Source organism: Barbus barbus, assembly GCF_936440315.1.
Source record: "Barbus barbus genome assembly, chromosome: 39".
Taxonomy (NCBI): domain Eukaryota; kingdom Metazoa; phylum Chordata; class Actinopteri; order Cypriniformes; family Cyprinidae; genus Barbus; species Barbus barbus.
In genome coordinates this window covers 20,943,667-20,968,183 of record NC_136717.1, presented here as the reverse complement: position 1 = coordinate 20,968,183, position 24,517 = coordinate 20,943,667, and the positions used below count along the sequence as shown (strand labels likewise).

At 37.9% G+C, this 24,517-nt stretch overlaps 4 protein-coding genes across 6 annotated transcripts; 3 read left to right on the top strand and 1 right to left on the bottom strand.

The window, feature by feature from the left end:
• Nucleotides 1-103: 103 nt before the first annotated feature.
• On the top strand, nt 104-7,123 carry hspa14 (heat shock protein 14). Its single transcript, XM_079399086.1, has 14 exons — nt 104-187; nt 362-442; nt 2,461-2,543; nt 2,759-2,807; nt 2,919-3,024; nt 3,102-3,192; nt 3,329-3,433; nt 3,514-3,675; nt 4,027-4,182; nt 4,262-4,364; nt 4,812-5,027; nt 5,114-5,263; nt 5,393-5,460; nt 5,955-7,123. The coding sequence occupies exons 1-14, from the start codon at nt 131-133 to the stop codon at nt 6,040-6,042; spliced, it is 1,515 nt and encodes a 504-aa protein (XP_079255212.1). The 5' UTR covers nt 104-130; the 3' UTR covers nt 6,043-7,123.
• Nucleotides 6,834-24,517, bottom strand: dclre1c (DNA cross-link repair 1C, PSO2 homolog). 2 transcript variants are annotated; one of them, XM_079399085.1, is made up of 15 exons: nt 24,412-24,517; nt 19,573-19,638; nt 11,326-11,377; nt 10,754-10,838; nt 10,607-10,666; nt 10,475-10,530; nt 10,285-10,386; nt 10,134-10,206; nt 9,903-10,043; nt 9,729-9,830; nt 9,520-9,656; nt 9,134-9,188; nt 8,461-8,549; nt 8,273-8,370; nt 7,147-8,198 (listed from the first exon to the last, which is right to left on the bottom strand). In XM_079399085.1, exons 3-15 carry the CDS (start codon nt 11,370-11,372, stop codon nt 7,336-7,338), a joined length of 1,908 nt encoding a protein of 635 aa, XP_079255211.1. In that variant the 5' UTR covers nt 11,373-11,377; nt 19,573-19,638; nt 24,412-24,517; the 3' UTR covers nt 7,147-7,335. The 2 variants fall into 2 exon arrangements, with proteins under 2 accessions (XP_079255210.1, XP_079255211.1); XM_079399084.1 differs by lacking the exons at nt 19,573-19,638; nt 24,412-24,517 and adding an exon at nt 11,460-11,925 and having other exon boundaries at nt 6,834-8,198.
• On the top strand, nt 11,989-13,485 carry meig1 (meiosis/spermiogenesis associated 1). 2 transcript variants are annotated; one of them, XM_079398997.1, is made up of 3 exons: nt 11,989-12,083; nt 12,338-12,492; nt 13,153-13,485. In XM_079398997.1, exons 2-3 carry the CDS (start codon nt 12,343-12,345, stop codon nt 13,279-13,281), a joined length of 279 nt encoding a protein of 92 aa, XP_079255123.1. In that variant the 5' UTR covers nt 11,989-12,083; nt 12,338-12,342; the 3' UTR covers nt 13,282-13,485. The 2 variants fall into 2 exon arrangements, with proteins under 2 accessions (XP_079255123.1, XP_079255124.1); XM_079398998.1 differs by lacking the exon at nt 11,989-12,083 and having other exon boundaries at nt 12,321-12,492; nt 13,153-13,474.
• On the top strand, nt 13,831-17,523 carry tmem243b (transmembrane protein 243, mitochondrial b). The gene is made up of 6 exons (XM_079398996.1): nt 13,831-13,932; nt 14,392-14,515; nt 15,521-15,752; nt 16,408-16,458; nt 16,546-16,650; nt 16,786-17,523. The coding sequence occupies exons 3-6, from the start codon at nt 15,675-15,677 to the stop codon at nt 16,927-16,929; spliced, it is 378 nt and encodes a 125-aa protein (XP_079255122.1). The 5' UTR covers nt 13,831-13,932; nt 14,392-14,515; nt 15,521-15,674; the 3' UTR covers nt 16,930-17,523.

The following is a 24,517-nucleotide window of genomic DNA, read 5'->3' as shown; positions in this document are numbered from 1 at the left end:
TTCCAGTTGACGTCAGAGCAGTGGCGCTCTGATTGGCTAATAAAGCCGCCCGTCATTCTGACAGCGCCTAGAAGTCCATCCCTTCTCATTTGCATATGAGCACCGGCTTCCGGTAGAATTCTTCGGAAGCATGGCTGCTATCGGGGTGCACTTTGGATACACATGTGCCTGTGTTGCCGTATTCAAGGTGAATTAGTTATGAGTATAAATCTATTTATGTTGTTTAATCAACGCAAATATGTCGGCAACAAAACAGAATATTAAATAGGTTTTGTTCGTTTTGCTGAATAGATAATAGTGTGACAGACAAACCATACCAGATGCAATACAGTTTATAATAAGAGTAATTGTTTTCATATAGGATGGGCGAGCAGATGTTGTGGCAAATGATGCAGGGGACAGAGTCACTCCAGCTGTGGTCGCATACAGAGACACTGAGCAGGTAATTGTCTCATGATGGACATCTAGAGAATCAGATTGCAGGCAATGGTCATTTCACAGCTCTCTCATCAGCACCAAAAACAGAGAGCCTTTAACATCTGTAAGGTTAAGAATCAAGCATAAAATAAACTTAAACTACAAAACATCTCTAGTCTAGTGAATAGTGTGTAAACTGTGTCTGTATAATGTATATTGTACTGTCTCTATATTGCATAGTGCGTAAGCTGTGTACATGCATTGTTGTTTGCCCCGTAATTTGCCTTATGGGACAAATTTATAATATAACCTAATATATAACAATGCTGGGGATTGGATTTAGATATATGAGCTCATGCCCAAACCAAAACTCCTCTAAATTCTGCCAACAGACCAGTCTGATTTTATATATATATATACATACAGGTGCATCTCAATAAATTAGAATGTCGTGGAAAAGTTCATTTAAGTAATTCAACTCATTGTGAAATTCGTGAAATTTGTGAAACTCGTGTATTAAATAAATTCAATGCGCACAGACTGAAGTAGTTTGTCTTTGGTTCTTTTAATTGTGATGATTTAGGCTCACATTTAACAAAAACCCACCAATTCGCTATCTCAACAAATCAGAATACTTCATAAGACCAATTTTAAAAAAAGTATTTTATTTTACTGCTTCAATTCGGTGTGGCATGGAGTTGATCAGTTTGTGGTACTGCTGAGGTGGTATGGAAGCCCAGGTTGCTTTGATAGCGGCCTTCAGGTCATCTGCATTGTTGGGTCTGGTGTCTCTCATCTTCCTCTTGACAATACCTCATAGATTCTCTATGGGGTTCAGGTCTGGCGAGTTTGCTGGCCAATCAAGCACAGTAACACCATGGTCATTGAACCAGCTTTTGGTACCTTTGGCAGTGTGGGCAGGTGCCAAGTCCTGCTGGAAAATGAAATCAGCATCTCCATAAAGCTTGGCAGCAGAAGGAAGCATGAAATGCTCTAAAATTTCCTGGTAGATGACTGCATTGACTGTGGACTTCAGAAAACACAGTGGACCAACACCAGCAGATGACATGGCAGCCCAAATCATCACTGACTGTGGAAACTTCACACTAGACTTCAAGCAGCTTGGATTCTGTGCCTCTCCACTCTTCCTCCAGACTCTGGGACCTTGATTTCCAAATGAAATGCAAAATTTACTTTCATCTGAAAAGAGGACTTTGGACGACTGAGCAACAGTCCAGATCTTTTTCTCCACAGCCCAGGTAAGATGCTTCTGACGATGTTTTTGTTTCAGAAGACGTCTGAGCGTGGTGACTCTTGATGCACTGACTCCAGCTTCAGTCCACTCCTTGTGAAGCTCTCCCAAGTGTTTGAATCAGCTTTGCTTGACAGTATTCTCAAGCTTGCAGTCATCCCTGTTGCTTGTGCACCTTTTCCTACCCAAATTCTTCCTTCCAGTCAACTTTGCACGTAATATGCTTTGATACAGCACTCTGTAAACAGCCAATCCTTTCATTAATGACCTTCTGTGACTTACCCTCTTTGTGGAGGGCGTCAATGTTTGTCTTCTGGATCATTGCCAAGTCAGCTGTCTTCCCCATTATTGTGGTTTCAAACAACAAGAGATACCCAAAATTTATACTGTAGGGATGGTCATTAATTGAAACTCAAATGTAAATATTCTAATATTTTGAGATACTGATACTGACTTTCATCAGCTGTAAGCTCTAATCATCAAAATTAAAACACAAAAACTTTTGAAACGTTTTACTTTACATGCATTGAATCTAAAATAAATGAAAGTTTCACGTTTTGAAATAACTTACAAGAAAAAATGAACTTTTTCACGACATTCTAATTTATTGAGATGCACCTCTATATACACATTTGTACGTATATGCATGTATATGTCATTAAATATTAAAGTGGTGTACGATGTCTTGATTCATTTTTTATGAGTTGTTTAATAAATGTTATCAAATGAAGCAAGAATGTCAGGACGTATTGATGGTCTGATGGTTTTATTTAATTCATTTGTTTTTCTAGATAGTGGGAATCGCTGCTAAGCAGAGCAGAATACGAAATGCCACCAATACAGTTGTCAAAGTGAAGCAGATCCTGGGCAGACAGTAGGTTTTTCATGTTGTATGCTTAAAAAGACTATACTGAGAATATTTTCATATTTTATTTACATAAACATTCAATGATTTACACTATTTTATTGATAAATCACAGCATAATGTTAAGAATTTATTTACAGTCAAATTAGCAATAGCTTAATAATAATACATTTAAATAAATAATAACCACAATATAAAATTCATTGGACTTCTGTATTTGACAGTTATGATGACCCAGATGCTCAGGCACACAGAGAAGAAAGCAAATGCATTGTAAGTAAAGCTGTTCTTCTGAAATACTGACAGAAAAAAAACACAACAGTAACTATAAAATCTAAACCACCTACTCATTTAAAAGGTGTATATTTTCTCATTCATTCCTAGGTTGTCAACAAGAGTGGCCTGCCCAGATACGAAATCGACACAGGAGAAACTACGAAGTATGTGTCACCTGAAGATGTAGCTAAATTGATCTTCCATAAAATGAAAGGTACTGTCTTAATCCTTCATTTCTTTTCATAGTATGTTTAACGTGAACCAGTCATAATTATTTTCTGCTTCCTGCAGAGACGGCCCAGTCGGCCTTGGGTTCGGATGTGAAAGACGCTGTCATAACAGTGCCTTTTGAGTTCGGAGAGATGCAGAAGAATGCACTCAGGTACTGTAAGTGCTTGATGTGTCCGTAAAACATTTTAGAGATGAATGCAAATGAATTCAAATGATGTAACAGTGTTATCTAACGCCAGAAACTGTGTCTGGGGAGATGTTTTATAAGAGTCAGTGCTGTGTTGTAGGCAAGCTGCAGAAAGTTCCGGGTTCAATGTGCTGAGGCTGATCCACGAACCCTCCGCTGCTCTTCTATCTTATGGAATCGGGCAGGACTCACCGTTGGGAAAAAGGTATGAGTTTTTGCTTTATCTCAGATGAATGGCTTCTTTTAGCTTGAAAGCCTCATTCCCATTTCTCTTTTCCTCCACAGTCATGTACTGGTGTACAAACTCGGAGGCACGTCGCTCAGCGTCACCATCCTGGAGGTGAACAGCGGAATGTACCGGGTCCTCTCCACACAGACGGATCACAGGACCGGAGGAGAGAGCTTCACACATGAGCTCGCACAGTACCTCGCTGCAGAGTTCAAAAAGTCAGTAGATATCCTGTACCTCACATTTAACTTTTGAGTATGTGCTTTGACTTTGTTATTATAATGGAAGTGACACTGTGAACTGGAGGTTGTTTGCAGTTGCCAAGCAGCTTCACAACTTTTGTCTTTTTAACTCAAATGTTATATAATGCAAAGCAGCTTTTTATTTGTACTTATGCATCGCTTTTCATTTATGAATATTATCTTTTCGTTTACGTCTATTCAGTATTAATAAAAAACTAATTTGGTGAAGTTTTTGTTTTCAGTGAGATTTTGTTCATACTGCACACCACTACATGGATGTCATTACTGTTTTAAATCGTATCGTGTGTTTGTGATGTGTGTCTCCAGGACTTTTAAACAGGATGTGACAGGTAACCCCAGGGCGATGCTAAAGCTCATGAATAGCGCTGATGTGGCCAAACACACTCTCTCCACCCTGGGCAGTGCAAACTGCTTTGTGGACTCGCTCTACGATGGCATGGATTTTGAGTGCAATGTCTCACGGTGAGATCAAGTTCAAAATGAGGATTATAGAGAAAATTGTTGATTTTGCTCATCTCTGTCTCATATGCCTCTGTCCTAGAGCCCGTTTCGAGCTAATATGCTCCAGCCTCTTTAATAAGAGCATTCAGCCAATTAAAAGTCTTCTTGAGCAAGTAAACCTGTCCACCTCTGACATCAACAAGGTAAAACATCTTTTTACTACAAATGTGTGATCATTAGAGGGAGCTGTAGATGTTAAAAAAATCACTTTGTGATTATTACTGAGCCTTTTAGAGGCATTCAATGCACGTTTAAAAATAAAGGTGCTCCACGATGCCATAGGAGAACCTTTTTTGTCTAAATGGTTCCATAAAGAACCTTTAACATCTGAAGAACCTTTCTGTTTCACAAAAGGTTCTTTGTGGTGAAAGAAGGTTCTTCAGATTATAAAAAGGTAAGAAAGAGATGGTTCTTTAAAGAACCTTTGACTGAATGGTTCTTTGTGGAACCAAAAATGGTTCTTCTATGGCATCGCTGTGTATCGCACCTTAATTTTAAAGAGTGTACAGAGTAAATATTAGAATATTTCAGTGTTTAATTATAGCAAGAATGGCATCCCAAAACCTTAAACTAGGCCTTTCTTGACTAAGGTGGTTTTATGTGGAGGATCAGCTCGTATCCCGAAGTTGCAGCAGATGATCAAGGATTTGTTCCCAGACGTGGAGCTGCTGAACTCCATCCCCCCGGATGAGGTGATTCCGGTCGGCGCTGCCATGCAGGCGGGCATCCTGGTTGGAAAAGACAGCCTGGTGCTTGGAGAAGATTCCATCACTGTGGACTGCTGTGCCAGCGACATCACGGTTAAGGTGGGGAGCTTCAAACCATCAATAGAGCTTCGTTTTAGGGCATTTTAGCACACGATTGATCAGTAGATTGCGTCTTGGTCTTTCAGGAAGTGGATGACTCCGGAGCGGAGGTTTTCACGGTTTTGTTTCCATCTGGCACACCTCTCCCTGCCCGCCGCCAGCACACGCTGCAGGGTCCTGGCAGTCTGTCGTCAGTGAGTCTGGAGCTGTACCAAGTACAGCGACCAATCGCACAGGTTGGCACTCTTTTAATGGTCATTTCAGTGCAAACCTAAAATAAAATGAGATATTCGTCCTGTATTGTGCATTTTGGCTGATTTCTCCTTAAGGTTATTAACTTTTAAACGTGACTCTTAATTTTCTAGATTGTACTTAGAGACTTGGAACCTAAAGAGGAGCTGCATGACATTGTCACAGTGCTGACAATGAAGAGGTAATGAAATAAATGAATACTTTTATTCAGAAAAGATGCATTAAATTGACCAAAAGTGAGAGTAAAACATTTATAATGTTGCAAAAGATTTTTAAAAAATGCTGTTTTGAATTTTCTATTTATTATTTAAAAAATGTATTACAGTTTCCACAAAATATTGATGATACTAAGAAAAGATTCTTGAGCAGCAAATCAGAATATTAGAATGATTTCTGAAGGATCGTAATCGACAGCATCGTAATGATGCTGAAAACTCAGCTTTGCATCACAAGAATAAATTACATTTTAAAATATATTAACACAGAAAACAGTTATTTTGAATTCTAATAATATTTCACAATATTACGGTTTTAATTGTATTTTTAATCAAATATATGCAGCCTTAATGAGCATAAGAGACTTCTTTCAAAAACATTACAGATTGCAAACTTTTGAACAGTGTATATTAAACATCAAACATTGGCTATTAAAACTGTTTCTGATGTGTTTTTCAGGGATGGTTCACTGCATGTTACGTGCACAGAGCAGGGCAGCGGCAGATCCGAGGTCATTACCATTGAAACAGCTGCTGCAGCATCTTAACATTGAATCACGCTGTCAGCGTAATTCCATACAGAAACCTAAACACCTGCATCTCATGCTTTTTGAGGTTTTCCACTGCTCTAGATTCCTCTAGACCTTAACTGAAACACATAATTTCAAGTTCTTGTTCAGTTAAAGGAATGGCTCACCCAGAAAGCAAAGTTATTTACTTGCCCTCATGTTGTTCCAAACCTGTTATTTTTCTTTGAAAGAATTATTACACAGCTTTTCCCATACAACAACCATTCATAGTGACAAAAGGAGAAAACAAGTAGTTCTTTGTCATGTTTGGAGCTTTGAAAAAATATGAGTTTAGAATATCATGAGGGTGTGTGAAAATTCAGTTTTCCTTTTTGTGTGAATTATTCATTCAAATTATTATCCCGTTTTAATTGTATACTCCCTTTTGCATTTTTTTTTTTTTTTACCAGAAGTTATCTTGTGCTATTTTTCAAGCCTGTTGTCTGTGACCAGCAGGTTTACTGCAGTTGTTGTTACCATGTGCCTTCATGTACCAGCATCACATCAATTGGATTCATAAATGTGACAAGTAAAATAACTGCATGAATTAAGGAAGCCTGTGGAGTTCACTCGTACCTTTTAAAGCATGAACAACCTTATCAGACTGAAGAGAGACTTTCATATGTTGTATAGATTGAAGAAAAGCAGGTGCAGGTGACTGAAGAGATACTAATCTGGTGCAGTCACATCGAGCAGGTGCAAAAGGATCACACTTTTTTTAAAAGCTGTGCTCCACATTTGTCATCTGTAACTAGTATGCAATAAAGATCACAGAACCCTGAGTTTATTTTCAGTACAGATACTTGCTACATTAACATGATTTGTGATTCCAAATTTTAAATGAACGTTGCATGGCAATAGAAATAAAACATTCAACATTATTTTAGTATTATTTATACAGTATTATAGTATTTATTCATATTTTGAATTAGTTTAGTTCGTTTTGTTTTAGTAATTTTGTGCTTTTGTCTTTTTTAATATATTTCCATTTAGCATTTGAGTAATTTTAGTTCAATTTGCAATTGAAATAAATCAAGTTTAGGTTTGTGAAGTTTTTTTCATTAATATTGTTATTTTATTTTTAGCTTTATTTCAATGAACAAAAACAGCTTTTAATAGTTTTACTTTAAAGTAACAACATTTAAAACATTATGTATTTGCTTGAGAACTTTTAATTTATTAACTCAGAAGTATTGAGCATTTATAAAGATACAAAACTCCATGAGGTAAGCTGTTGTACAACAAACCAGAAATTAATATTCAAACATGAAATCAAAAAATCTGTCTTATGATCACTTCCTCCCCGGCTGCCAACTTCCTGTAGAGTTCCTTCAGGTCTTCCGGTTCTGGGACTTTGGACCCTGGAGTTGGTGGAAGCTCAAAATCTGATGATACCTGGGAGTCTGATTTCGGCTCCATGGTTTCTTCCTTCTTGGGTTCGACGTTATGGCTGTCAATCACATCTGACACCACCTCGCCATTGGTCCCTCGGTTACTCTGCTCACTAGTAACGGGCTTGCTTTCATCCACTTGGACAAGAACCGTGTCCATTTGACTGAGGCTCTCCGTCTCTGCGTCCGATATATGAGTGGACTGTGAGGAAGTCAAGTAAACGGAGCTGCTGTCATCCTCATCCTGAAACAGCTCAGGTGACTGAGACGCTGTGTTTTCGGTGGAGAGTGTTTGAGTGTTGTGGCTGTTCTGACTGTTATCCAGTTCGCTCTCATCTGTCAACACTGGTTCCGCCTTGAAGAACTTTTGCCAACAAAGCAGAGCTGTTTTGGATTGGGATGGGTCTGATCGAGTCAGTTTTGAGTATGGCATTTCTGTGCAAGGTGGCGCAACATCAGATGGGTGAGGTATAGGAGGTTGTTCGGTATCATCTTTATCATTATCGTTATCATCATCATCATCATCATCATCATCATTTGATTCGGTGCAGTCCATGTAATTGGACGAGTGTGTGGCAAGACAAGGCTCTATGAAGGAAAACGTTTGGTCCGTATCATGAGAATCTTTTTTAGGGCTATGAGGCTGTTCACTAACGGCAACCTTGGTCAGATCGGTCACTGTCATTTTTCGCCGCCTTGGAGCTGTGGAAACCTCCTCAAACAGGTCGTTATCACCGTCTGAGCCTTAACGGAACGATATACAGTATAAGTTTAAAAGCAATAATAAAAGTTGTATTAATAATGAAAGCTACTCGTACCTTCTGATGTGCACCTCTTTCTGGATCTTTTGAGGGCCCCAAGTGGTTTGTAGACAATCTCCTCCCTTCCAGACTGTTTTCTACACAATGGCTTCAACCTGAATTTGAAAAAGAAAAAAATAACATTTTATAGTAATTATCTAAAGTCTTATGACAACATGGTACCAAAAAATAAGGTTTGTCCTTACAGCTCCATGACATCTACCAGTGTCTTTCCCAACGGAATGACATTAGGATAGATGTTGACAGGACGGATGTAGGAGAGAAAGTCCTTAACCTAGTCACAGGAAATAGACAGGATTATTTGGGGTTCAGACACACTCTCTCTGTTTAAATCTAGATTAAAGACACATCTCTTTAGCCAAGCATTCACATAATGCATCTTATAATCTTGTACTGCAGTTATATCTGATCAAATGTACATTATTATTATTCTTTAGCTTGGGTTGAACAAATAATTTTTGCTTAGATGGAACAGCAGCTACACTAATTATGTCTCTATTTGTTTCTCTGTTTCTGATTAACATCCCGTGGAAACTAGGAATTACAGAAGCTTCAGTCTGGATCCAACCCTTAAATGATCTGAGATGACCGAACACCTGAGAAAAGATGATGCCAACCCCTCAGAGGACCTCAGAGGATGCCAACGCTCAGACAACATACAGAATTACCAAATTTTGCCATCAGTTAAATATATTAAGGTTCTGCAATATATAAATATCTTGTGGAAACTTAATTTCCTGTAGAGCTGCTTTGCAACGATTTGTATCGTAAAAAGCACTATACATATAAACTTGAATTATCAGATGCAAATAGTGTGTGTCACATGAAGAATATCCTTCTCGGTGGGATTTCTCTTACCTCCAAATAAGAGGAATGAAAAGAAAAGCATGCTCTGTAGGAACTACTTCCCATCCTGAAAAGAAAGACACTGTGAATAAATAACTAAAATATATAATTCAATTTAATTAAAAATAAAAAAGTTTTTCAAACACACACACATACACATATATATATATACAATTTAAGTAGTTGTATGCTAATTTCATTCTATTTTTCCTTTCAGAGTTCCTGTACCATCATCTAACATTTAAAGTTGATCTTTTAAAAATTACATTTAACAGTGATATTCAATTATTGTGTTAAATCAAATGAGAAAACTTTAGTGTCTTATTTTGATAAGATAAATATTAACCCAATTTTAATATCTGCTGCTAGGATTTTAATATCAATTCTTTGTGACTCACTTGACAACGACAGAGGTCTTTCTGGTCCGTTCCCCAAACCATATGGTTGAGGGTTTGATGCTGATTATGTTTAGAGGAACACCATCCGGAGCCGTGGAGCCACACGGTAACCTGTTTGCCCTGAAGAACTCCTCGTCCTGTGAAAACCACCATTGTGATCTCTGACTAGGACATATATGATGGTGTCATTATGCAAAGGTTGAGCATACCTTGGGGTGTCTACAAGCGTGAATCTGTGTTGCACGGTCGGTGGTCACGTGACACAGAATTTCAGGCATTTTTTTGAACATATCCAAGCTCTTCACGTGTATCTATAATAGAGAAATAGTGTTAAGGTTTTAAAACAATGAAGAAAGAAAACTAAAACAAAAACAATCTCTGACCTGTGAGCTGAACTCTTGTCCCAGATTGGTAAAGAGGTACTCATAACCATACGCTGCCTTACAGTTTAACCAAACAACATGGTAAGGACTCTGAGAGATCCAGTCCTGGACCAGCTGCCTTATCCCTGCCAAACAAGCCTCCTAAAACAGAAAAAAAACCCCGTTATGAATGGACCCTAAGAACAAGCTCAGGGCCTGTATATGATATGATGCAAGTGAGTAAATGCTTACCCTGCTGGGGATCTGATGATACTTGGGATCAAAGAATGTGGTGTCGATATACACACTCTGAATGTCTTTTACCCTGCAGCACAAACATTTGAATGCTATTGTTATATAAAATAATGTACTATACTTATTTTAATATGTGATATCTGAATACCTGTCTCCAGAGTGCAAGTACTCCATTCTAGCTGCGTCTCCGACAGCCAGTCTGAAGTCCCCTGTGTAGAGCACTGTACCCTGAGCACCCTCAAACAGAAACCTGTGTTTAAAGTCAATATTAATTCAAAACTGACTCTATTTATGTTCTTAATGCATGCTCATGCTCTTATTTAGCTGAGGTTGCTTACATGACTGATCCTGGACAGTGTCCCGCTGGAAGCAGGGTAACAACAACATCCTCTGACTAAACAGAAAAACAAATACAACTTCAGATCAACTCAGAAACACTCTGAAGAATAAACTAGGAGCTCAACACTCACCTCTCCAGTCATTTCATCTATCAGAGATATGTGAGTTGGACTGTCCAGTTCCAGTGGGACCTAGTGTGCAAAGATGCTCATATTAGGTTGTCTAACAGTTAACACAATTATTTATAGAGAAATTTCATAATGGAGATTGGCACTTACAATATGATTTTCCCAGAATGCATATCTGGGGTTATTAAGAAGGAGCTCCTTTGTGACAAATGAACAGTACAGCTTGACTGTTAAACTAATGGAGACAATAAAGTCAGATTTTGTGTGTGTGTGTGTGTACACATGCATAAATTAACATTTTTAAAAACTAAAATTTATGCAACAAATTAAAGCGTAGAAAGTTTAATTGATATAGGAAAAAAGGTTATTAAATTTGAGATCTGTTAAATTCTTAATGTTTTTAAAGATCAACTTTAAACTATGATGACAGCACAATAAATCTAAATACAAAATAGAATAAAAGTAGAATACACAAACTTACATTTTGTACATAAACACATTTTAAGAAAGTAATACTAGGCCATTCATAACTGACAAAAAAGCACATTAGTATATAAGCAATAAATATAATTCTGAGACAAAAGTAATGCATATTAAAACAAAGTAGTTTACACATATTACATGAAACTTTTACAGTTAAACGTTTATAAATAATAAATGTTTAATAAGAAAAGGATTTTTGATATGTCACAGAGGTTGGATTATGTACAACTAAAACTCACCTTAACTTCAGTTTTCTCTTCAGTAAAGGTCCTTTCAACCCTTTCATGTGATCTATTAGATATAAACAACAATAGATAACGTTATATCCAAGAAAAGAAAACAAGCAAAACATAAGTCCATAGATGCAATGCACCTTTATGGCAGTGAGAGAGAAAATAAGCTCTGGCGTGTAAATTCTCCCGGTCAAATCTGTCCAGAGAGATGGTGGGATACTCCTTCATGCGGCCAGCAAACGAGCTCATGCTGACTGCACTGAGTTTGAGCCGATAAAACACTGAAAAAGCAGCTGAGAGCTCAGCACATCACTGCCAAACTCTTTCAGGGCGAGACACAGCACCCCCGCATCTGTCTTCTCTCCTCTGGCATCGCTTCGGCATGCAACCACGTGATTCGGAAATAAACATCTGTAATATGATAGCGTGAATAGTACAGCGACATCTACTGGACTCGAAAACAATCCTTAAAACATCGCAAAAAGCCACAGTAGTCGGTATACTCTAAAACAGAACATTGAGAAAAAATGCGAACAAAGTATCGCAAATAATTATGCATAATCTGGAACTGTTCGGTTTGTTTCTTCTAGGCAAGTTCCCGGGTATAATTTTAATTGGCCGACAAACAGTGGAATTCCGGGTGTGTTTTCGATTGGCCATTTCTCCCTCAAGCTTCTGTTTTTAAGCTAGCTATGTTGCTAGGAAACAAACGATGCGCAAGATTGTTCACGTTGACAATTCATCCGTCTGTCACACACGTCGATGTAAGTTTGTATTAAAAGCATTAATAATAATAAACAGAAACACATTGTCGTTTATTAGAGTGTAAGACATGTTCTGAGTGAATTAAGTTAGACTATATTCTTAGCTGTCGAAATTTGTAAATACAGAATATCCAGCATTAGGTGAGCATGCTGTATTGTTGTACATGCGATTTGGTTCAAAAATGTCATTTGTAGTGAAACTGTATTCAATACCAAAGGAGGATACTGGGATGTGTTTTTATTATCATACACAGAAATAATGTCCTGTTCAGTTTTACTGGATAACAACGCTAAGCCGAAGTCCATGAGTCGAGCAAAGCAGTGGACAGGAGAGATTGAGAACCTGTACAGATTTCAGCAAGCTGGATACAGAGATGAGCAGGAGTACCGACAAATCAAACAAGTCGAGGTTTGGTTTTATTAATACAGCATTATAAATTATTATTACATTATATAATGCTTAAACAGTGTTTAGAATATACATGCAAATTCAGAAATGGCACAAAATGGAAATAAAATATGACAAGAGCTCAGAGTTAAACTGTGCGAGAATAAATTCATCTTGATAATGTCAGATAACTTTGATAGAAAGGTATGTAATGAATTAGGTTGAATAGTTGTCAGATGTTAAATTTAAGTAACCAATTTAGGTCAATCAATTACCAAGCAATGCTTAATTTTGTTCAGTCTATGGTGTAAAAAAGGTCACAATAGCAATTAAAGAAAAACACTTGGTCAGGTCAAAGTGTCTGAGTAATTTTTGGTTTTACTGGTATAAAGAATTAATATGTTACAGTTTGCTTTATTTTGCTATTCTCACTCACATAAATGAACTATAGTGTCCTGCACCCACTAGTGTATATATATATATATATATATATATATATATTAGTTATTATTATTATTTATTTATATGAAGCTCATCTACTGAGCTTTATGGAATATTTTTTATTATTGAAAGTGTTTATGCTTTGTCAGTTCATTTCTTATTAATACCTAATTATAGCTTACAGCTTATAATATAAATTTCAATGTTTTCCTATTGCATATGGCTGTGCTGTCTTTTCAGATTGACCGCTGGCCGGACACTGGGTTTGTGAAGAAGCTTCAGCGTCGAGATAACACATTTTACTACTACAACAGAAAGCGGGAGTGTGAAGATCGAGAGGTCCATAAAGTGAAGGTGTATGCGTACTGACGGCTCCTCCACCCAGCCAGCACTTATGCCATTTTCTATTATTAAGTTTTGTAATACTGTCTTTAGAAAATGCATGATCAGAGTTATCCTACTGTATTCTTAATGTAAGTCTTGGTACAATTTGTGAATAAAACAAATGAATTAAATAAACTTTTTTTTTTCACATGAATGAACCATGTGAAGAACAAAGGTGAATAAATACAGACTACAGACTTTTTTCACTAATACAAGTATAGTGGGTAGAGACAAAGTTATAAAACACTTGTGAAATGTAGAAGACTATAAAACAAAATAGCTTGTGAATATCAATGTTAATTCAGGGAAATACGTTAATTATTGATCCTCAAAATCCATGAAGAAATTGTCCCCTTTTATTGAGTATCAAGAATGATTATTTTTTATGTGTTCGACTTTGATGTGCTATTATGAACTACAACACATGTTGTTTCCATTTTTTTAAATTTACATTCAGTTGTGCAAATTTGAGGTTTGTGCCTTTACCAAATAAATAACCATATAGCGGAACGCATGGCCCTTTAAGAACACGTCACTTCCGGTTTCATGTAGCGAGTCGTCAGAACTGATCTTTTGAAGTCATGCGGCGATAACACCCCTGTGTGATCAATACATCCCTCTGTTTCTTATATACAGGTAAGTTTAGTAGTTTATTATAGTCTAATTCACTCTGTGCCGGTCAGACGGTGTGTTTTCTTTCACATTAGCTTGTTAGCTTTTTCATATTAATCAAAACAATCTGTTTGTGGTCATGTGTACTTTTTTTTTTTTTTTCAGCTGAAAGCATTGCGCTTAGCTCTCACACGTGGTAAAACTAAAAAAAAAAAAAAGTTTAGTGGATGATATTTATTGATCAGTAAATATATAAGCAAAAGTTCATGCACCTGCACTAATACTACAGTCAAAGCTATAAAGTCATTTACTGGACTGATAAGGTGGTTATCTGAAAGGGATGTACTATTGTTTTGTTACCACTAAGCAATTTTAAATTGGCTACATTTTTTTTATAAGAATCTAGACTAGAACAATCAATACTAGGAAATGAGTGCATGAGACATTAGACACTAATGGTCCATTTGCTTTATTTGATTACAGAGCTGCAAAATAGTCTGGAGATCATCATTGTCTTCCATACTTGGATAACTTTTGACACGAGCTGCATCCAGAATTTGTGAGACATTATCCATTATCATAATGAAGATTTGCATCGGATTGCAAGGTAATGTGCTGTAGGTTGTGTACAAAAAATGATATATATAGTTTTAAAGGAATGGTTCATCCAAAAATGCTTATTATTATTAACGTACATCATGTTGTTCCAAACTTATTTGACTTACAGAACAAAAAACTAGTACTGTCAAACAATTAATCGTGATTAATCGCATTCAAAATAGGTTTTTGTTTACATATATATGTGTGTGTGTATATTTATTTTGTATATAAATACACACACACAGCATATTTTGAAAATATTTACATGTATATATTTATATTCATATAATTTATATCATATATATATATATATATATATATATATATATATAATTTAATGTATAAACTTAATGTATTTTTCTTAAATATGTACTTGCGTGTGTGTGTATTTATATACACATAATGAATATACACAGCACACACATTATGTAAACAAACTTTATTTAGGATGCGATTAATCGTTTGACAGCATTACTAATAACAGTAATGTAATGAGTAAATGGTGGCAGAAGTTTCATTTTTAGGTGAACTGTCTCTTTAAGGATGTCTTTTCTACTGACAACATTAATATACTTGTGACACAAATAAATTGGCATAATATTGTTTAAATGTCATGTTTGTATGTGACTATATGGTTAAATAAACACTAACAGGGTTCTGCATAAGCTACAAAATACATAAACTGAGTAGAGCCTTCTGTCCTTCTGCACTGACGTCAAGATCAAGCTCTCACATGACCGATCACACATTTTTAAGACTGTTCTTATGGTTTCATGATCCAGTCCACCTGAATCAACTCAAGCCCCTTGGGCTGATTATTAGAAAGGCAGGCTTGTTGTGTTACTCTGAAGCTCTATTGTAATAAAAGTCTTTGGATTCATGGGAAAAGGAGCAAAGTTCGTGACGCATCATTAAGTGCTGGGGCTCTGGGATTTGTTAGTTCATATCAGACACTTTGACGTGCCATGAAATTAGTGAACTTAATGAATGTTTTAATGATTTAACGCTCTAGGTAACCCCACCGTGACTATGTCCTGCCTCTGAATCTCTTGCCGTGAGGCGCAAACCCAACCTAAAGAGCAGCGGACATGCACTGCCATCCTCCGCTCCACAGGGGAAGCTGCTGGTAGAAGATATCAGGAAAGGGTGCGTGCACTGCTCTGGCCATGGATGACTTCACTACGCGCACATATGGCACCAGCGGCATGGACAACAGGCCTCTGTTCGGGGAGACGTCGGCCAGGGTAATGCACCTGTTATATTATATGGGCTCCCCATCAGCCCATCCAATATGTAGATGAGTTTACTTCAGCGGAACAGATTAGGATAGGCATTACATCACTTGCTCACCAATGGATGCTCTGCAGTGAATGGTTGCCACCAGAATGAGAGTCCAAACAGCTGATAAAAAAACACAGTAATTCACAAGTAATCCAAACGACTCCAGTCCTTCAATTAATATCTTAAGTGAAAAGATGTCCATCAAGGCATTTTCACTTCAAATCCTTTATTCAGCCTCTATCCATAATATTACTTTCTTCAGTGAAAAAAAAAAAATTGTCTTGTGTTTATCAGGATAGAAATATGCACAGATCAAGCTGTTTACAAGTGAAAACATTTCTGGATTTTGTTTGTGAGAGGACAACATGAGATGGATTTTTTTCACAGGAGGAAGCATTATTATTTGTAATATTATTAATGAATCTTTTTATTGCATTTCACATTTTTGAGTGAACTATTCTGAACGTGACTATTTTTTTTTTTTAAACTTTAACCAGCTTTGTTCTCTCTTGAGGCATTCCATATATTGGTGCTATGTAAATAATATTCACTGCAGCACCTATAAATGCAACTATTTTCTGTCAACTACACTAATATATTCTTATCAATCACTTTCAGGATAGAATCATCAATGTAGTGGTTGGTGGACTTGCGTCTTTACTCGTTCTGGTAAGTTTTACCACTAATAAAGATCTCCGTATATATCTGTTAATCATATTGTCATTATTAACTCTGAAATTTCGCCGTTTCTTTCAGGTGACCATCATTAGCTCATTCGTCTTCCCATCTCTTCCTCCCAAGCCATTGAATATATTCTTTGCCATCTGTATCATGCTAGTCTGCGGATCAGTGTTGGTTCTGGTGAGTAAGAACTTGCAATGTAATCTAGAAAGCATTATATTTAATTGTTTAAATGGTGCCGAAGTGAAATAAATGGTCTTGAATGCAATTCCTAATCGAAAGAAATGAAATCACATCCATCACTTTCTCTCTCAGATATACTGGTATAGGCAAGGAGATCTGGAGCCCAAGTTTCGCAACTTGATCTACTACATGCTCTGTTCCATCGTTCTGCTGTGTATCTGTGCCAACTTGTATTTCCATGACGTGGGACGTGATAAACAGAGCAATGCCTTATAATGCTGTTTCCACGGGAGCCGTCCCAATCAGCGGAATGTTCATCGTTATGTGGGTGCTTTGGAACCCACATAACCCCACTTGAGTTCTTCAATCAGAAGAATTCATTTTCCTACAAGCCCCATTTGTGTGGGCAGGGCCAGTCTGCCTTTGGGAGCCATGTTAGTGAACTAAACATATTATAGATGCAAATATGCTAGCGATCCGTAGCACTCTTGGATGTCCGTGCACACATTTTGCACCCTGAATGCTGTACACAGCTTAACCTATATGCCAATGTAATGACAAGACTGGGAGGTTTTGAAATAAGCCATGGCAATGTAATGCATAATGCTTTTATATTTGTACATGACACACCTATGGTACATTCCTAATTAGGAAAAATCTTTATTTTGTATTTAAATTATTAGAAATGCAATCTTGAATAAGAGCACTTGATTAAAGACATGCAGCAGTCATTGTAAATTATGCTTTTTGTTCATTTTTCTAAATTACTGAACACTGTGTTATTTGATATGGTGAAAACCTTACCTTATTTTGGTTATCAACTGTTGTAATTTGGATTTTATGTAATGATTAAATACATATACACAATATACATTTGTTGTGTTTTATGTTTTAGTACAAAGTTGTGAAACATGGAAAGGTTTTATATAAGTTCTGCTGAAACACGAGGGGAACTTTATTTGTTCATATTTGACCAGGTCTTTGTGACCACTAGATGGTGCAGCTGGGTTTAGACATTAAGTGTTTACATCTTTGTCTTTAACTAAATGAATAATTAACAAATCAACCCTTATCTACAGCTAATTAAATTAAAGTTGGATTTCAATATGAATTTTAAAAAATAGCAATGATGAACGTTTTGAAAGTAGGCCTCCATTCCATTTTCTGTAAACTTTCTGGGTTGTAAACAGACATAATTTGAATCATAACATAAGTCTTGCAATATCCCAAAATGATAATATTTAAAAAGTGATACTGTTTTGCAGGAATGATAACAAAAAAAATAAAAAATGGCAAAGCTCATTTTATTTATTCATAATTTTGTCAAATAAAAAGCCCTTTTGCTCAAAATGCATGAGAGATTCCTTCATGAGGGATGAGAGGACTGAAAAACAGATACTGACTGATGAATCATTGATACTGATTATTAAATACCGATTTTGATAATTGTCTTGTTTCAAATCTCATGCATTTCAAAGTTTTTAAGTGAAGATGGCTTAAAGCACAATAATCTGACTATCTCTGATTTTCACAATCTGCATGAAATCAATTCAGTGTGTTCACCTCCATGTGGACAAAAAGTGTACATGCATGATCATAAGACAACAGCAGTAGACGCAAAGAGACTAAGAGAGAGCAAGCCCCTGCAGAAGAGACTTGAAGAAACAAACCTTTTCTAAGCTTTGAATCAGTTGAAACAATATTGGTTCGCAAAATGATTCACTCAAACTGCTGGTCAAAGCTGTAAATGCAAGAAAAACTCTGGCCAAAACATGCCTAAAAAAGATTTTACAAACCTACTGCAAATATTTGATTCAAAATACAATATTTTAAATGCAATTTAAAAATCATCAAATACCATTAAATATGACATGTCTGTATAATATGTGTTATTTTATTAATTTGCAGGGTTTGTTTTGTTTTATAGAGGACAGTTTCATTGAAAGCATCACTACTAACTGGAATCTGATTAAAAACACCTGAAGCAGCTAATCAGGGTCTTTAGGGTTACTAGAAACTTCAAGGCAAGTGTTTCAGAAACATAAAAACTATTAATTTGAATGAACAAATGATGATATTTAAGTAAAGTGTTTGTGTTTATCATTTGAGCCTAAAGGTAAATGAATAAAGAAAAGCCTCTGCTGCTTATTATAGACTCTGTGGCTCAGAGGATAACTAACTGTTTACTTCAAGGGAAACTCCTAAGATCAAATCCCACAGTTATTCAAGTTTTCTACATGTAAGGCAAACCTTCAATAAAATCCTATCCAAAACACCCATTGAGTCGACTCCACAGGCTCAGCAGATAAACCGTTGCGTCTTGAGTTCAAATCCCACCAAAGCTTATGTTAAATTGTTTTCATTATAAATCCAACAAAGTGTCTCAACACAAGCTTTCATTGTGAAAGCCACAATGGGTTAGTAGTTAAGTGTGTGTTTTCGGCTGATAAGGCTGCTATGGAGGCATGGGTTCAAATCCCACCTCAGGGAACAGTCACCCAACTGGAAACTTTAACTGATTTATTGTAAATCACATACAGGTGAATAGTGAAAAATAAGTTCCAGCACATGTTCAACCAAGAGATCTGTGGCTCACTGGTAAGAGCACTGCCTCATGGTTCAGAGGTTGCTGGTTCGACCCCAGCCAGATCTCTGCGATATGAGTGAGTGTTGTGTGAAAGAAGGGGTGAGGATTAATCAGGTCCTCCCCGAGTCCCAGAGCGATGTCCAGCAGTGGTTATGCATCTTGACAGAAAAAAAAATAAAAAATTTGCTGTATAAAAATTTTGCTCTGCCGATCCTTCCTCACCCGTTTAGGTTTCCATCATTTGCTTTCTAGAGGGGTGACCCTCCAAAAAGAAAATGCTGGTAACCTACATGTGTAGTACATAAAACACAAACACAACATCTAAGGCTTACCTGTTCATGAGCAGATGTCCCTCATTACAGTCAAAGTCGCTCCACACTCTAAGGTCCAAACATATTCTGTAGGAGAAACACAAAACAAAGACATTGCACCATATAGTATATCCACAACATCAGCATTTAAAAGTTAGTCTAAATAATAGTTAATAAATCAAAGATAACATACACACATATATATATTTATTTATATACAGTGCCCTCCATGAGTATTGGAACAGTAAAGACAAAATTGCTCTGTTGGCTGTGGAGTCAAGACATTTGCAAATATGATTAAAAGATGAATATGAGACAAAACTACAGAATGTCACATTTTATTATTAGCCGTTTCAACACATACAGTGGGGCAAATAAGTATCTGATACACTGCCGATTTTTCAAGTTTTCCCACTTACAAAGAATGGAGAGATCTGTAATTTTCATCGTAGGTACACCTCAACTGTGAGAGACAGAATATTTTTTTTTAAATCAAGAAAAATCACATTGTATGATTTTTAAATAATTAACTTCCATTTTATTGCATTGAAATAAGTATTTGATCACCTACCAACCAGCAAGAATTCTGTCTCTCACAGACCTGTTAGTTTGTCTTTAAGAAGCCCTCCTATCCTCCACTCATTACCTGTATTAATTGCCCCTGTTTGAACTCGTTACCTGTATAAAAGACCCCTGTTCACACACTCAGTCAATCAGACTCCAACCTCTCCACTATGGGCAAGACCAAAGAGCTGTCTAAGGACACTAGGGACAAAATTGTAAACCTGCACAAGGCTGGGATGGGCTACAGGACAATAGGCAAACAGCTTGGTGAGAAGGCAACAACTGTTGGCGCAATTATTAGAAAATGGAAGAAATTAAAGATGACTGTCAATCTCCCTCGGACTGGGGCTCCATGCAAGATCTCGCCTCGTGGAGTAACAATGATCCTGAGAAAGGTGAGGGATCAGCCTAGAACTACACGGGAGGACCTGGTCAATGACCTGAAGAGAGCTGGGACCACAGTCTCAACGGTTACCATTAGTAACACACTACACTGTCATGGATTAAAATCCTGCAGCACGCGCAAGGTCCCCCTGCTCAAACCAGCACATGTCCAGGCCCGTCTGAAGTTTGCCAAAGACCATCTGGATGATCCAGAGGAGGCATGGGAGAAGGTCATGTGGTCAGATGAGACCAAAATAGAACTTTTTGGTATAAACTCCACTCAACGTGTTTGGAGGAAGAAGGATGAGTACAATCCCAAGAACACCATCCCAACCGTGAAGCATGGGGGTGGAAACATGCTTTTCTGCAAAGGGGACAGGAGGACTGCGCCGTATTGAGGGGAGGATGGATGGGGCCATGCATTGTGAAATTTTGGGCAACAACCTCCTTCCCTCAGTAAGAGCATTGAAGATTGGTCGTGGCTGGGTCTTCCAGCATGACAATGACCCCAAACACACAGCAAGGGAAACTAAGGAGTGGCTCCGTAAGAAGCATTTCAAGGTCCTGGAGTGGCCTAGCCAGTCTCCAGACCTGAACCCAATAGAAAATCTATGGATGGAGCTGAAACTCCGTGTTGCCCAGCAACAGCCCCGAAACCTGAAAGATCTGAAGAAGACCTGTATGGAGGAGTGGGCCAAAATCCCTGCTGCAGTGTGTGCAGACCTGGTCAAGAACTACATGAAACGTCTGACCTCTGTAATTGTAAACAAAGGTTCCTGTACCAAATATTAAGTTCTATTTTTCTATTGTATCAAATACTTATTTCATGCAATAAAATGGAAATTAATTATTCAAAAATCATACAATGTGATTTTCTGGATTTTTTTATATTCTGTCTCTCACAGTTGAGGTGTACCTACGATGAAAATTACAGATCTCTCCATTCTTTGTAAGTGGGAAAACTTGAAAAATCGGCAGTGTATCAAATACTTATTTGCTCCACTGTACATGTTTTACCAAATAAAAAGAACAGCACTTTTAGAGTCCATCCCACTCATTGATGTGATCATAAGTATTGGGACAGTTGAACATAAGGCAGATATAAAAGATTAAAAGCTATTATTTAGTTGCAGATCCCTTGCGCACAATCACAGCAGTGAGTCTGTGACCCATAGACATCACCAGACTCTTGGTCTCATCCTTTGAAATACTTTTCTCAGTCTTTAATGCAGCCAATTCCAATTGTTGCTTGTTTTAGGGATTTTCTGCCTTTACTCTCCTCTTCAGCTGGTGAAATTCATGTTCAATCGGATTTAAATCTGGAGATTGACTTGGGCAATCTAAGACTTTCCATTTCTTTGCCCTGATTCTTTCCAATTCCTTGACTGAACTGGCAGGGTGTTTTGGGTCATTGTCCTGATGCAATATGAAGCACTTCCCAATGAATCTGGTGGCATTTTCTTGAATATTGGTAGGCAAGATACCCTTCCCTTCCTTTTGTACCCTTCGAAATTCATTCTGCTACTGTCATCATACATTAAGTCATCAGTAAAATTGAGAGGGCCTGTTCCAGAGGCAGCCATGCATGCCCATGCCATGACACCACCTCCACCATGCTTTACAGATGAGACTGTATGCTTGGGATCATTTGCAGTTCCCTTTTTTCTCCACATTTTTGCTTTCCCATCACTTAGATAAAGGTTCATCTTTGTCTCATCGGTCCATAAACACAGTGCCAAAACTCTTCTGGCTCACCTTTGTTCTTTTTTGCAAACTCTAATCTTGCCTTTCTATTTTTGGGGCTGTCAGAGGTTTGCATCTCGCTGTGTAGCATCTGTAATTCTGTGTCAAAGTCTCCTGAGGACAGTAGATTGTCAGAGCATCACCCCAGCTTTCTGGAAGTTGTTGGTGATTTTACAGACACGTCTTTTAGGGTTCATTTTCACAGCTTTTATGATTTGTCTGTCATCAACTACTGTTGTTTTCTCAGCCGATCAGGTAGTTGTTGGTTGCTGGTGTCGCTGGTGGTTTCCAAACTCTTGATTTCTCCATGCCCTTTATTTTTGCTAGAGCTCTAATTGACTTCCTCTGTTCTTTTAGCATCCAAATTGCTTGCTTTTCTCTCAAAGTCAGCTCCCTCATCTTCATCCTGGTTTGTGTGTGTCATCATCGAATCAACCAACACCAACACTGACCAACACTACCCCGCCACACTTCAGCAGCTCCGCTGGAATTCCATCGCTGCCCGGTGACTTGTTATTCTTCATAGCTGCAATCGCACGCTCGATTTCCATTGTTGAGATCTCCGCATCCAGCTCGTTAAAGACAGGTAGTTGTGGTACAGCAGCAGAAACAGCGTTCAAATCGGCGTCCACAGGAGTGCCATTCAGCAAGCTGTAATGCTCAACCCATCTACCAAGCTGGCCTGGAAGGTCGTTGACGATGGTGCCATCAGTGGCTCGCAAAGGTGCCGTTTTTTTCACTGTAGGACCCAGTGCCTCATTGATGCTGCTGTACATGCCGCGTATGTCCCCAGTACTTGCACACCGTTCTACCCTCTCACTAAAGTCCTGCCAGTACTGCTCGTAGGCCTGACGTGTGAGATGCTTCACGTCATTCCTGGCCTTACGATAGTGAGCAATAGTGGCGTCGTTTCAATCTTGGAGAACACTGAGATGGGCAGCACGCTTGTCAGCTAGGGCCAGGAGCATGTAGCAGAGCTTGCAAGGAACCAATCCGGCTGTTTCCTTCTACAAAGGCCGAAGACCTCAGATGCAGCCTCTGCCATGGAACCTGCCCAGGTGTTTTCAGGAGTGTCGTCAACTCTGAAGTGAAGGCCCTCCATACGTGCACAGAATCTTGCCACGTATTCATGTTTCCGCATCAGCTCAGTGTTTAGCTTTGGAGTGGAGTGGCACTGTGAATCTTCTTTGGGGTGAGTTTTAGAGTGCAGCGGACAAGGGCGTGGTCGGTGTCACAGTCCGCAGAGTGCATGCTCCTGTACTTCTTGACAGCGTTGAGTCGGCTCCTCATGACAATAATGTGATCAAGTTGGTGCCAATGTTTGGACCGGGGGTGCATCCAGGTAACCTTGGATCTAATAGGTCCAGATGAAAAGGAACCCGGTAAGCATAGGTCATGAGCAGCGCACAACTCGAGGAGACGTTGGCCGTTGTCATTGATGCTACCAATCCCAAAATGACCCAAGACCGGCCTCCAGGCAATGACATCCCCTCCAACTCTGGCGTTGAAGTCCCCAAGCAGAGCTAGATCGGCCGGGACGGAATGAATGACCTCGCTAACATGGGCATAAAAGGCGTCCTTGTCCTCAGGAGACGCGTCAAGAGTGGGTGCATAGGCAGAGAGGAGAGTGAGAAAGCCAGCTGAGTGTGACATCAAGCAGCATTGAATGCAAGATTCAGAATGCAGAAGTAATGAATATAACTGATACGACACATTCCTGCTTTTAATATCTGAAGAATTAATGCAACAGGACACAGCTGATCACTTAGAAAGACCTGTGAGGCAACTGTCCCAATACTTATGCTCACATCAGATAGAGGGATGAACTCTAAAAGTGCTGATCTTCTTAGCTGGTAAAACATATAAGTGTTTTATTTTGAATTAATTTTAAAATGATTTGTTTTAATGTAACATTTTTATGACTGAATTAATTATTAGCTTTTCATTAAACTAATAAAACCCTGCAGTTCCTTCACAAACCCAGTTTGGGAAACCTTGATGTAATATAATATTTAATGTACTGTTGTTTATAACAACAAATGGAATATATTTTCTTACTCTTTGTATTTTTATATTAATATCGTACAACATTATCCTATTTAAATCAATGTGAAAAACTAGATAGGTTAAAAGTAATCTAAAAGTAGTTTGATTATATTACTTACTAACCTCTGGAATATGTGCCGTTTAAAGAGTCTGTCGCTGAGCTGTCATCTATATGATCTGTTTTTAAATCAACCTGCACGTGTTGAAGGTTGTCATCCAAAGGTGTGAT